This window comes from Nanorana parkeri, unplaced genomic scaffold, assembly GCF_000935625.1.
Source record: "Nanorana parkeri isolate BGI_ZX_2015 unplaced genomic scaffold, ASM93562v1 scaffold104, whole genome shotgun sequence".
NCBI lineage: Eukaryota > Metazoa > Chordata > Amphibia > Anura > Dicroglossidae > Nanorana > Nanorana parkeri.
This window is the reverse complement of record NW_017306372.1, coordinates 2,140,915-2,154,916: the sequence shown is the minus strand read 5'-3', so window position 1 is coordinate 2,154,916 and position 14,002 is coordinate 2,140,915. Positions and strand designations below refer to the sequence as shown.

The window sequence follows — 14,002 nt, the reverse complement described above, 5'->3', positions numbered from 1 at the left end:
CCCCTTTCAAAAAACCCTTTCCCCCCCCCCCGTGCCTGTGTCCTCTAGAGAGATTTCATTCCGTTTCTTCTGGTGACACTGTCACTGAAAGTGAGAGAAAATGTTAGAGTTCTCAGTAAAACAGGGAGATCTTCAAATTGGAATGCTTGTTCTGGTGACAACTCTCTCAAATTTGGGCTTGTTTTGGAGTGATTTAATCTGACAGGAAGTGGAATTAAAAGTTGACGGGTTTTAAAGGATTATTATACTGTTGATTAATACCCCCCAAAGTTTTATTTTTGCCTGTCCATGCTCCTGTGAGTCTATTCTGTATTAAACAATAATTAAAGCCTCGCAGGTTTTTTTTTTGCATATATCTACTGCTAGCAAGCAAGTAGATATATTCAAAAACATAACAAAAAACCAAAAGGGTTAAAACTTACCTGTGTCTCCGCCACGTGCTCCCGTCCGAAGTTCTGAAGATTCTCGGGCGGCTGCAAAGGATCATGGGACATGTGCAGTAGAGATCTCCGGCCGGGAGAAGAGGAGAGACACAGGGCAAGTCAATGCAGGCAGCGTGCACCCGCACAGACTCTGTGGGACAGGAAGACACAGCAGTCTGCGCTGGATCAGAGACCGGCACCAGCGCTGGAGGGACTCCTGAAAACTACTGGAAAGAAGATGATCGGATCAAGAGGCATCATTTAAGGCAAGTCCTTACACCAGCATGGGGGGAGAGGGATTTTAGGATTTAATGTCACTTTAAGCGAACACAGTATGTTTACCAAAAATATTTTGCGTTTGCGACTACCTATTGCTTTTGTTGATGCATTATAAGTCCATCTCCGGGCAAAGAAAAAAAACAAAACATACCCTTGCGGTGGGGCTATGCCCCCACATTGTACGGGTTAAGTGCTTGTTTTTCTCTAGGGGACTCAGATAAAGCTGTTTTACTTATCTGATCCCGTTTTACCCACCTGTCAGCGCTCACTTCCCCGCTTTCACTGTGGATGTTGGAATGTCTCTTGGTGCCGTCATGTCTACTGCAGGCTGCTGATCCTGCAAAGGATGTGATGATGTCAGCAGTCCTTAGACTGCTGGAGCAGAAAGGAGAAGAGGCTGTGGGGACCGGTCTAGCAGCATGGACAGAGATCGGCTGGAGCCGGAATTATTATTTATTATACAGGATTTATATAGCACCAACAGTTTGCGCAGGTAAGAAAACAACTTCAATAGTGTCCCCTAGGCAAAAACGAGCACTTGCCTCTTGCAGTGCGGGGGTAGACCTACCGCAAGGGTAAGTTGTTTGTTTTGTTTTTTTTTTTTAAACTGAGATTCAGCACTGTTGTATCCAATTATTGCAGTGCCGTATTTGTATCTTGATAGCCGGGTAAAGTAGTGGCCAGCTCATCCTGCTTGGTGCGAAGTGCTAGGGAAGCTGGTATAGGTCATAAATCAGTGCTGCAAGTCCTAGGTACTTTGTTGCCACCACCATACATTTGCCACACTCTCCAAAGAAACCGCTGATATGTTTTGAAAGACATTCACACAACCCTCAGGTTAGGGCTCTGTGCAAACTGTGTATGAGGCAATCTGTGACTAGGAGAAGTAAAGCTAAAACCTTTGAACCTTTCTTTGGCTTTCATTCTATGTTGGGGCACAGGAGGACATTTTTGAATGTCCTCCTGTGACCCAAAGTCAGCAGATAGCTGGCTAATGCCTGCTATAGGCTATTAGCGCAGAGCCACCTGCAGCATAAATAGATCCCAACAATATTGTTAGGATCTGCCCCAGCTGCCTAAATGACAGCTGGTTTGCCCCCCTATTCCCAGAGCCAGCTGTGCCCAATCCCCTGTCTGTCCCTCCAATTAACACTGGAGGAACAGAGAGAGGGGAGGTGGGAATCCCTGCGGGAAGTGACTGACAGTCGCTGTTCTCTGCAAGTAGAAGACACCAAGGGCTTAGCAGTTACATTGCTTGGCCAGCATGTGACAGCCGGAGTGTCCCACACAGGCTCTAAGCTGTGGGGAGAGTATATTTTACTCCTATGTTAATTTTATTGTCTCATGATTCCTAAAAACAATTTTATTCAGATATTGATCTTAAAGGGTCACTTTAAAAAATTGTTTGATTCTCTTTAGGAAATAGTTGTAGTATGAATAATATGTTTATAATCTTTAGATTACCATTTGGTTTGCTGTGTATGTGGTTCATTTTGCTCATTGCTTTTTGCTTGCTATTTGAGCGACTTAAAATACTTTTTCATGTTTGTGTGTTTCTTTTGTTTTACTTTAATCTGTTTTTGTTTTTAAAACTTCATTTACTTTACTCATTATTTTTAGTGCTTTTCACTTGTTTACATAGCAAGTCTAAAGTTAGAAAGAGCAGCAAAAGACTTGCAAGTGGTGACAATAGTTCAAAAACAGGAAATGTTATCCAAATGTGCACGCGGAACAGATGATCAGGATGGTGGCCACTGGAGTGGAAACTTCCATTCAGCCTGTTTTTTCCTTATTTTGCTCAGTTTGTACATCAGTTTTACTTCCTGGAAAACAATTTCCTAAAGTTCCAATTAACAGCTTGCATATCTGTAAAAATGAGGTTAGCACGTGCTGTGCTATCACGGTTCCAAGACTGAATAGCCGTTAGCAATGACCTTTTGTGACGTTTTAAAGCTGAAAATAGTAGCGTATATCTTATTACTGTTGCATTTATATTTGTGTCATAGTTCAAGTATTTTTTTCTCAAAACATTGTTTTTAGGGCTTGTTCACACCAAGTGTGGAACAGATGTAGAACAATTACAGAATGCATCAAAAAAGCATCTAATGTCAATCTATTTCAATGTCATTTTGGACTCTAGTTCATGCCACGGCGTTCAGTTCCAGACCATGTGGAAAAACTGCAGCATGCCTTATTTTTTCTGCTCTGTACCGCACCAAAAATGCATGCAAATGCCCTGGAACGCACTGAAATGACATTTTAGGCATACAGTAATACCTTGGTTTACAAGTAACTTGGTTTGAGAGTGTTTTGCAAGACGAGCAAACATTTCTGAAAAATTTTGCCTTGATATACGAGCGAAGTCTTGCAATAAGAGCAAAATGTTGTAGAAAAGCACCACAGAATAAGGCTGTAGCAGTGCGAGCGATGAGTCTGTTTAAGGACAATGCAATGTCACATTGGATAGATTCCTTGTTAAGGTTTCACTAAATGAAAAAGATTCCTTTGAGCCGAGAGCAGTGATATCCGAAAATTGGTTTATTTTTCTTTATATTTTGTACAGTATTATATTATATTATTGTATTGTAATCATTTTTATATGAATATTTTTGGGTTGTGGAACAAATCTGAATTTCCATTATTTCCTATGGGGAAATTCGCTTTGATATACAAGTGCTTTGGATTACAAGCATGCTTCCGGAACGAATTATGCTCGTAAACCAAGGTATTACTGTATATACCTGAATACCTGACCAGGCTGGGCAGCTCATTGGCTGCCGGCTCTAAACGATCAAAGATTTTCCGACCGGCTCCTTCGATCAGCTGATCAAGGGATGCTGATGGAAAGGGCAAGGACAGCGGCACACACTGTGCAATTTTCGTCTGGTTTCTCAAAAACTGACTGTTACAAAGTAACACAATGTATGTCCTCGGTTTTAGTAATTTTCTGGCCTGTTGGTAAGATTGTATCATGTTTAGAGGAAAATGGTTTTGTATTGTAACAAAAGGGGAATGACTTCTTCACAGTACTCTCTTTTTAAATTAATTAGGCACAACTCCTGCTACCCACTCGACAATTTTAGAACTGGCAAATGGCAGTCATGATTTGTTTACTCATTTTGAATGTCACATGGTACAATAGCAATGACTTCATGGTGTATACCATGAGCAGGGAGAGGAAAAAATGTATTGTGGATCTGAATAGGTTAAATCCAAAAATAGAAGTGCTCTAAGAATGTGAGCTATTCTCCAATAACAAAGAGTAGTTTATGCGCAGTTTTGTGCAATCTGACGAAACAGAGACACTTTTGTACTATGATTAGTATGAGTGCTGATGTCAGTTTGCTTGTCTGGCATTAAGCTTTATGCTGCTACTAAACTCCTCTTTGTACTCGCAGCCAGAGGACCTTTGTATGCGCCCTATTAAAGTGCACAGTTAGTGATTTGTTTTTTTTTCAGTCCTTCTAGCTTAATCTGTGCCAGTCCCAATGAGTGACTCATTCAAGACACCAACATAAAGGCTAGCAGGTGCTTCTCTCCTAAAGTTAGCTGTGTCGTTATGTACTGCACAAAGTAATTGGACATCTGAGGAAGTCACAAAGTGATAGTCATTTAGATGAGTAATCCAAACGATTCAGACTTGATGTTTTGGGGGAAGAGGAAGCTGAGGATGTGTTTTGAAAAGGATGACTATTTTGTAATGAAGTGACACATTTGCCCTCTGACACCAATTCAAAGCCCATCTCCGTTATGTGCTAGTGTTTAATGTGGGGAATATTATATACAGTTGTACAATAAAAAGCGGATGGTTTAGGCAGTGAAAATTAGTTTGTTTGAATAAAGTGACATTAAAGGCAATTTTTTCCCCCTCCCCCCCAATATTAGTGTTCAGACTTGGCTTAAATGATGCCTCTTAATCCAATCATCATCTTCATTAGTGTAGTTTTCAGATGTCCCTCCAGCGCTGGTGCGGGTCTCCGATCCAGCGCTGACTCCTCTGTCCTCCTCTCCTGTCCCACGGAGTCTGTACGGGTGCACGCTGCTCCATAGACTTACCTTGTGCGTCTCCTGGCCGAACATCTGAACTGTACATGCGCCCGTCCGATACATTTTCAGATGTTTGGACTGGAGTGCGCGGTGGAGACACAGGTAAGTATTAACCCTTTGAAAGTTTTTTTGGGGGGTCATTTTTTTTAATCGTTTTGCGTATATCTACTGCTTGCTAGCAATAGATATATCCAAAAACATGCAATGGTTTAATAACCCTTTAAATTATTAGGAATTTTGATGTCTCATGTCACTCTGCCTTGTATGCTTGTGGAGTTTAGAAATTTAAACCAGGCCCCATATATTCCAGTTTTTTTAAATGTTGGTTGTAGCTTGGGCATAGTTCAGTTCTTCTTTAAGGGAAAATGCCAAGTCATATAATTTTGTTTTCAAGCAACACGGATGGATTAAAGTACCTCCTTGTACTCATGGTGTTACATCAATGAGGCTGTAAAGAAAGATCAAATAGATTATATCATGGGCCCATTTACTCATATTATGTCCTTCGTATGGTAGTGGGATATATTCTTACAGTCCAACAGTCCAACACACCAAGCTTAATTTTTTTTTTAATGTATTTTTTTACAGAGTGGGGTAGAGTGCATGCTGCACAACTGACAGGGTGACAAAGTGAAGGGAAACCCCATCAGTGGGTCACATTAAATACTTGACGGGTACTTACGAGGTTATAACTCGTCCCCACTCAACCCAAAATTTTAAGTAGAACTATGGCCTCCCATTAGGAAAAAATGTGTTGCAGCACTTCATTAGAAGTGCATTTGTGCTTACAGTTTTCTCTCAATTTCCCACAAATACCCATTGATCATGCCAGTGAAGTCCACCTAATGCAGCTTCCTGTGATGATGTGGCATTGATACTCCTCCTGAATTCAGTTGCCAATCTCATGGATGCTTTGCCTGCTTGCAGATGCTTGCAGAGTCTGATGTTGCAGCGGGGTGAGCTTGTCAATTTTCACCTTGTTTTCTTTACTTAATGAGGTTTGTGCACCACTTGCTAACTGTATTTGGTACTTGTTTAGATTGTCATATAGAGCCTTCAGCTGTACTTTTAAAAATGCAGAGGAATAATTTCAGTCGCAGTTAAAATCACATTTTATATTCTTGTAATCTAGAGGTGCAAGAGATTATTCCACTGGTATACACTAGAACACTAGTTCAGGGTTCAAAATTTTCACTCGCCCCCTCACAATTGGCGAATGAAAATTGCGTGCGGGTGAGTGGAAATTTAATTTCACTGAGTCAGGCACTTGGTTAAGGACGGAGTGCCCGACTCTTGGGGGAGTTCGAGGCGGCTTCCCGTGTGCCGCTGCTCACCTTCCTGTGCCTTGCTCATGTTAAAAGATGGGCGCATGACGACTGCCATCTTTACTAAGGTCCTTAACTACGCTGACGTACAGTAATTTCCCCGTTCTGAACCAGATGTGATGCTGCATGTATAATGCCCAGTGCAATGTGTTTTGCTGAGTGTGTGTGTGTGTTATGAGTGGATGGAGGCCTGTACTTAATTATAAGGATCAATCAATTTGGGTGGAATTCATACCATATTGAGTGTGAGGAGGGCTTGCTTGTTGGCAGGCCGTGGGGCCCCATGATCGCCTACAGCCACCTAATACCATAGGCATTGGTGGCTTCTGGGTATTAATGGATGCCTCACATGCAAGGCATCTATTAATACCCATCTCTTTTTTTTTTTTTTAAATGAAATTTTGAGCCCTGCACTAGTGTATACCCAAAAGGTTTGTGTTCACTAGAAGAGTAAAGGAAAACTAATACTTAATTACCAACCATGCTTAAAAACGCTGTAGGTGTGACGTTTAAGTATGTGGTATTGGTGCCACATCCTGACAATTGTTCATGTGAAGTCTGGAGAGAAATTGACACTTGTAGGAGTGTCAATCTTCTGGGCCCCTACAGCTCTCACTTGTTCCTTGTGCTGACCGCCACTCATTACGGGAGAGCATGGTGATGTGAAAGTTAGCAGGAGGAAACAGCGAGAGCTGACATGACACGAGTATGGAAATGAAATGCAGGGCAGCTTGTAAAACCACAGAGCATCATGGTGCCACTTATATTTCTTCCCAATTCTGCATGCAACATGGAGCCACTTCCATGCATATAGTCCCCAGGAGGCATCATAGGCTAAGATTTTGTCATTTTATTTTTGATTGTACGTATAGTAAGGGGTCTTGAGTTCAGCTTTAAGCAAAGAGAGGGGTAATATTTCTCCCTTAATTTCAAAGTATTGGAGCCAGAGACAGCCAAGCAACTAGTAAGAGGTTGGCATTGGGAGCCTGTATATCTTTCTCAACACCTATAGCTAAGGATAGATGACAAATCGTAATTATTGTTGATTTTATAAAGTACTTTTTCTTTCCAGGCATGGAAACGAAGATGGTTCATACTTCGCAGTGGACGTCTGACAGGAGATCCAGATGTGCTGGAGTACTACAAGAATGATCATGCTAAAAAGCCTATTCGCATTATTGACTTGAACTTGTGTGAACAGGTTGATGCTGGACTTGTATTTCCAAAAAAGGAGTTTGAAAACAGTTTTATTTTTGACATCAAGACTATTGACCGTATATTTTATTTGGTGGCTGACAGCGAAGAGGAGATGAATAAGTGGGTCCGGAATATATGTGACATCTGCGGATTTAACCCCACAGAAGAAGGTAAGACCAAAAAATAAGAAAAACACTATTATTTAACATTTTTGGGGAGGATTTGTGAACTTTGTATCCAAGCTTTTGAAATTGATAAGGCAACATAATGTAAAAAAAAAACCATGTATACAGGTAAGATGGTGTTTGCTTCATGTAAATGTGTTCTTGAGCCCTATATTGTTGTGTAAATTGTAATTGCAATGGCTTTCCGTTACAGATGTTTGCTTTCTTTTCACTTAAAATGATTTTTTTTTATCCCCAAAAATCTAAACCAATAGTTCCTTCAATAGATGATTGTAAAAGCACACTGTGGTTCCTCCTGCTGGCTCCATGTCACTGCTGAGTCCTGTTGTAATGTGAGTTTGGAGGAAGGAATCATAGCGGAGGGTTGCAGACATCCGACATCCTGAGTGTTAAATGTTAGGGACTTTGCTGGAGACTGCAGTTCTGGAAGACTGAGGAATTTTGAAGTCGCTGCCTGAGAGAAAATATTCACAACCTTCTGTTGCAGGGACCATTGTTTATTTTGTTGGGCGATGCAAGAGTCGCTTTAAAGAACTAAACTCTTTTGGTGCTTGAGGAGCCCTTGGGATAATGTGGAAGTATTTGCACATTCTGAAAAACCTACCTCCTAGTTGGCCCAATGCAAGGTCTGTGTTCCCCTTTCCCGCTTCCTCTCTACCGTCTTCTCAGATCTTTCTTCCGACCCAGCATCTTTTAATTTTAGACATTGGGGCAGTTACCGGTGAAGTAACTCTTACACACGCAGTTAGATTATTCCCTGTTTCAACTCTGGCAAGCCTGTACACTGCACTGTGCAAGTGCTCCAGTTACAGTTAATTAAAAAAAGAATTAATCGAAGGAAGAGAGAAATGTTTTTGGGTAGAAGAGACATAGGCTCTTCTACTAAGAATTTATATCAGCGAGCATTTTTAAAAAGGTTTTTAGTAGGGATGTCCCGATACCGATGCAGGGCATTTTCACAAGTACTTGGGAAAATGCCCTGATAGACAGCGCCGATACCGGCGCTTTAATTTTTTTAGATGGCTTCAGGCTGCCCAGAGGTACCGCGCTTGGGGTCCTCTGGGCAGCCAAACGGGGACCTCTCAGAACCGCCTCCCACAAGCCTTTCAGAGACACCAGGCACGGTCACGAGAGTGACCGGGTAAGACATTCCCTCATGATGCCAACTACCTAAGGGCCAGGTGAGAGACGAGGGAACTGACTCCTGCGGTGAGGGAAGCTGTGACAGGCTGGCTGTGGGTGTCATACGAGACAGGGCCTGTGCTCGGTGCATGTTCTCAGCACACTGTGTGGTGAAAGCTGCAGGCGGGGTCACCAGCCATTTCATTTGGGGGAAGTGGGACAGATTGGAAGAAGCATGGGAGAAATGTTACTGTGAGTTGTGACAAATCTCCCCTGCTAACTTGAATAGGTTAAATGTTTACCTATTCAAGTTAGCAGGGGAGAATTGCTGCAACTCTATTTCTGCAGTGTACTGTAAGTGTGTACTATGGTACTATTTAGCCTACGTTAAATAATCCATAGTACACACTTCCAGTACACTGCAGAAATGGTTACAATTCTCCCTTCCAATCTGTCTCACTTCCCCCGATTTAAACTTGAAGTTATACAAAGTATTGCTGATATGATGCAATGACTAAAATCATTAGTCTGTATTGTTTTATAAAAAAAAAAGTGTCGGTAGTTGTTATCAGAAAGTACTTGTACTTGGTCTTGAAAAAATGGTATCGGGACATCCCTAGTTTTTAGTGCTGCTTTAAAATAAATATCCTTTTCCTTTTTGTGGATTAGAACCCCTTTTGGGTTTAGCTGCAATTCAGGGATCTTTTAGAGAGATGTTCCCTCACTGTTTGAGTTCACTGTACAAAAAAAAAAAAGAAAAAAACAAATTTGGTTAGACATACAAATTAAAGAAAGGGGAGTTGAATTTTGATTATTAGCATCAGTCATATCTTTTCCTGTTCCTCTTGCATTTTTTTCCGTTTTTATTTTAGAACAAATGATGTCCCTTAATTCCCCTTTTTATTGCAATTAAAAGGGAATGTATGGTGTGTTAAGTTGCGGCCTGCACAGCCACTTCATCCATTCACAGATCCAGTCTGGATCTGTAAATGGAAAGACTTCAAGTCCCATCTGCCATTGCAGTGATGCCACCACATTTTTAGCCTATTGATACTTCCTCCTGTCCTGTAACAGAAAGTCCGTACCTCAGATATCTGCTGAGCATTGCATCCGCAATCCACTCATCACGAATGCAGTGCACATTGCTTTATTAATGTTTGTGCATTTTTTTCATCTTTCGGAAAAGCTGGACTATGGCCAACTGTAACCCAGGTAAAGTGGATATGTAAATATATTCCACTCACTATAACAACATACTCATAAACAACCCCTAGATTGGAGGATGCCAAAAGTGCCATTTTCGGCCGATATGTTTCGGTGGCCGATATATCGGTGCATCCCTAATATCTAACAAGCATGTGTGGCACTGGCACTAAACAGAAACAAAGTTTTTTTTTTTTTTGCAAATAGGAAAAAACAGTGAACGAAATAGTCCCTGTCCATCAATTGCCCAGTAGTGCAAGAAAATGTGTTCCAAATTCATACATAAAGTTCCAGTGTCCAAATAATTGATATAAACCCATGTGTGCATTCCTCCGCACTTCCTGTGACCTCCACCACACACTCCCTTAAAGGAGAACTATGACATGAGTGATTTTCCACTCACCTCATGGTTCTAAGCCGACCTGTGACAATGAGACTGTCACAGGTCGGCTCAGTAGATCGGGAGGTGAGGGAAAACATACCGGGTTCTCTCACCTCTCGATCCTGTCACGGCTCTCTGCCGTGAAAGGGGGAGGGGCTGGATTCCCCTCTCCGATCTGCCAGCGCTGACTGGCGGAACGGACGGGGGAGGGGGCGGGTAAAGCTGGCTCTGCCTCTAGGTAGGCAGAGCCAGCTGTCACTCACGCAGCTGGGCGGATCCCGTCATCTAAGTCGGGATCCGCTCCAGGTGCGGAGTCTCAGTATACAGCGAGCTGTAGCTTGCGGTATACTGAGCTTAGGGTAACGGGAAGGCGCTAGTTTGTGTCCTCCCGTTACCCTAAGGAGAACTATGGGAAAAAACACTGACCCCATAGTTCTCCTTTAAGAATATTGCTCACCTTATAGTGCAACCTTTATATTGCAAAGGTCTCAACACGCCAATCCCCTTTGGTCACGAGTGGGAAGAAAACCCAATGTCCATAATAGAGGTGATCCTCATTTACTCAACCACCTTTGCTGACCTTCTCCTCTGTAGTCACCTCTGACAATAAATACTTGCGCTCCCAATCAGTATTCAGGGCTCATCTCACAAGTAAAAAACAAAAGCAGAAGACACCATAGTGTACTCTGTTATTAAAGTTTTAACACTTGTATTACAAGGTACTCCCAAACCCGTATAGAAAACGGAATCCATAAAATGGTTAAAATATGGAGACATCCTATTCAATGCTGCAGCTCTGTCCGTCTGTCGGTGTACTCCCAGGCTCCTCCCATCCAAAAAACATTAGTTACATCTTCCCACTTAAGGTCTATCTGCCTATTCATCTTCACATCAATGGCAAAATACAAGTGTTTTGCATGCTGACATTCCTTTCATTTCATCTTGTAACAGATGAAATGTACGAGTAATCATAGGCTTATGCTTTTGTATGGAGAAATGGTTTGGCACGTTTTAAATAAACATTTGTACTTCAGGTTCTTCAGTCTTTGAAGGTACTCTTATTGTCACACGTACAAATAGCTGAGTTCCGACACGTTACAATTATCACAGGTAACGATACAGCTTCAGCCAATGTTGGTAAATACAAACTGCAGATTCTCTTCTATGGCATCCTAGACCTAAACATGTTTCACAGGCCGCTAACATGCACTGCAAAGCTTGGAGTTCTGTTGCATTAAGGCATTCAGATTGCTGTACTTTGCATTTCGGCAGCTCATTCATTTGAATGGTCTGCCATCACATCAAATCTGACAAAAAACTCACCTGCAGCTTTCTTTGATGCAGAGCACCACAACGCATAGTAGTGTTTCCATGAGTTGCAGTGGTAGCTTGGGGTGCCATCCAGATTGAATGTTAACACATGTAAGATGTGTTACTACAAAGCCAGACACCTAGTAGCTTTAAAAAACTTTCTGTACATATTTTAGATCCATGTTTTCTCTTTTCAGAATTTCCAACATGCAAACAAATCATTACTTAGGATTGCCTACAATAATTAAAACAAATCTACTTTCAGTAACCACATTGTTGGGTACACCTGCTGAAAGATGCAAAAAGCCAGACAACAAATTATATGGCTACATCGATCTATACAAAGTTTGCAGATGTGCTCAGAAGGTTCGGTTGTTCAACCAAAGATAAGAACAGGGAAGATGGATGATCAAAGAGACTTTCATTGTTGGAATAGTTACAAGTGTCTGTAGTGGTGTTTGCCGCATCTCTGAGAACGTTGACCACCTGGGATTTTTACACACTACAGTTTGTTTGTTTTTATTGGTGTTTTGACAAAAACTCTGTGTTTTAAAGGCTAATTCCACCTTTGTGACCTTGTTTCATGCTACGCCTGTATTTAGAGTGCAACATGAAACTTGATCATATTCCCCAGCCCAATTACCTGAATCACATGGTTCTTCTCCCCTTATCCTTTTTTTTGTTTTGTTTTGTTTAATTTGGCGCATCATCCGGTCACTAACTCATTCACAATGATCGCATTTGCCACCACAGCAGTTTGATTCGTAGGTCTCAATGCAGCACAACTGTGGTGACATCACCACACTTGTAATCCATTGGTTGCTGCTCTGTAAACCTGAGGCTGGAGGAACAGTCTACAAACAAAATAATGTACAGTTTTTTTCTTTCATCAATGTGGGTGCATTTATTGTATTTTTTTTACAAAGAAGTGGAATATGCCTTTTAATGACCGATTTAAGAGGAGAATGGATGAACTTGTTTGAGCAGGAAGCCCACAACTGCTGAAAAAAACACTCTTTATAATTTGTAGTATGCAGAGACTCCTGTCCATTATTGAACATGATGAGCTGCAGCAGAACACTATCTAAGGTTCTACTTCTGAGCTCTAAGGACAGGAAAATTATGTTACTGTGAGGACTGGGTAACAGAACTGCATTAGACCCCAGCTCTTGATTTCTGTTGGGGTATGCATAAGGCAGAAACTATTTTTGGCATACACAAGAAGAATTCATCTTGTCATGTGTCATAGATTCAGGGTGGTGGTGGAGAGAAGCAACCTGTGTGATGTTATAAAGTCTATGCAAGAAGGAAAATACCAAAAGTAAACCTGTGCTTTTCCGGTTCAGGAAACAGGTTCACTTTATTGCTGGCCCTGTATGGTGCACATACTTCACTTCTGTACCTCATTTTGGCCACTGAGAGGAAGTCCTGTGTAAGGTGAAAATGAGGACTTGAAGCTTGCATGGTGCTGGGAAATCTTCCCTCGCCCCCATGTGAAAGGGCTGAAACATAGACCTATTAAAGAATGAGAGCAGAAAAACTCAGGTTAGGTGCCGTGAGTGGCCAGTCGTCAAACACTCATGCTACCACTTGGGTGGAAGGGGAGTGAGTCACATGACCCCCATACCCAGAAGCTTGGTGTATTTCCCTTTGCTCCCATCAGCCATATGCAGTAATAGGGGAAACATTATTAAAGCCAACCTGTTGCCTTTACCTGAGTAGGCTACCACTAGTTCTCTAAGGAATGTTTACAACCACTGGATAAGCCAGATGTAAATAGGCAAATATATTGTAGCGCTCACCCCCGAAGGAGCCGCTGGATGATTGTACATTTTGCATTGTGATCACATTCTTTTCTCCCATATTTATTCCTAGGTTACAGCATATGTCAGGGCAAGAGATACAATACAACTAGATGTATCCTGTGCACCAGCTATTAAAGCTGGACATATACACTTAGGATTTCTCTTTCAGCTTGCAGATTGCCCCGTCCATGCTAATTAGGAGCAGTAGCTGTTTGGCCGAAAATTTTTAGACTGGCTCCATCGCCAAATTGACTTGTGAGGGATGAGGAAAAGGGCTGTTTGCATGCCAACCAGGCCAAGCCAGGCTCAAAATTCTGCTGATTCGGCAGGAAATCAGCTTTAGGTCCCATTTACACATAGGAGTTTTGTAGCTTGATTCACCAAGAGAAATACCATTGTTTTCAATGGCCCTTGTTTACATCTGAGCATTCTGTCACTTGTAGCAAAACGTCTGCAGCTTGTAAAAGTACATGAACTACTTTTCAGGCATAATCAAGCAACTTGGCCTCATAGACTTTATTGGGAGCGCATGAAAAATGTTAAAGCAAGTGTTTACACCCATTTTTTCAGACACTACCATTTAAACATATGTGGGACCACAAATGCTCAATTCTGCTCCTTTACTACAAGTAGTGCAATAAAACACTTGAGCTATGCACATACAAACATGCAAATCTACCTCTAAAGCGCCCGGCTATGCTCATGCTTAAGTATAAATTCAGCC

The 14,002-nt window shown here is 41.7% G+C and overlaps 1 protein-coding gene across 2 annotated transcripts in view; it reads left to right on the top strand.

Annotated features, from left to right (window-relative positions):
• The window catches only part of GAB1 (GRB2 associated binding protein 1), an 80,793-nt gene that overhangs the window by 37,015 nt on the left and 29,776 nt on the right, over nt 1-14,002 (top strand). For both annotated transcript variants that reach the window (XM_018552977.1, XM_018552976.1), the window contains exon 3: nt 7,146-7,440. In XM_018552977.1, coding sequence (XP_018408479.1) covers nt 7,146-7,440 — 295 coding nt within the window. The remainder of the gene's footprint in view (nt 1-7,145; nt 7,441-14,002) is intronic.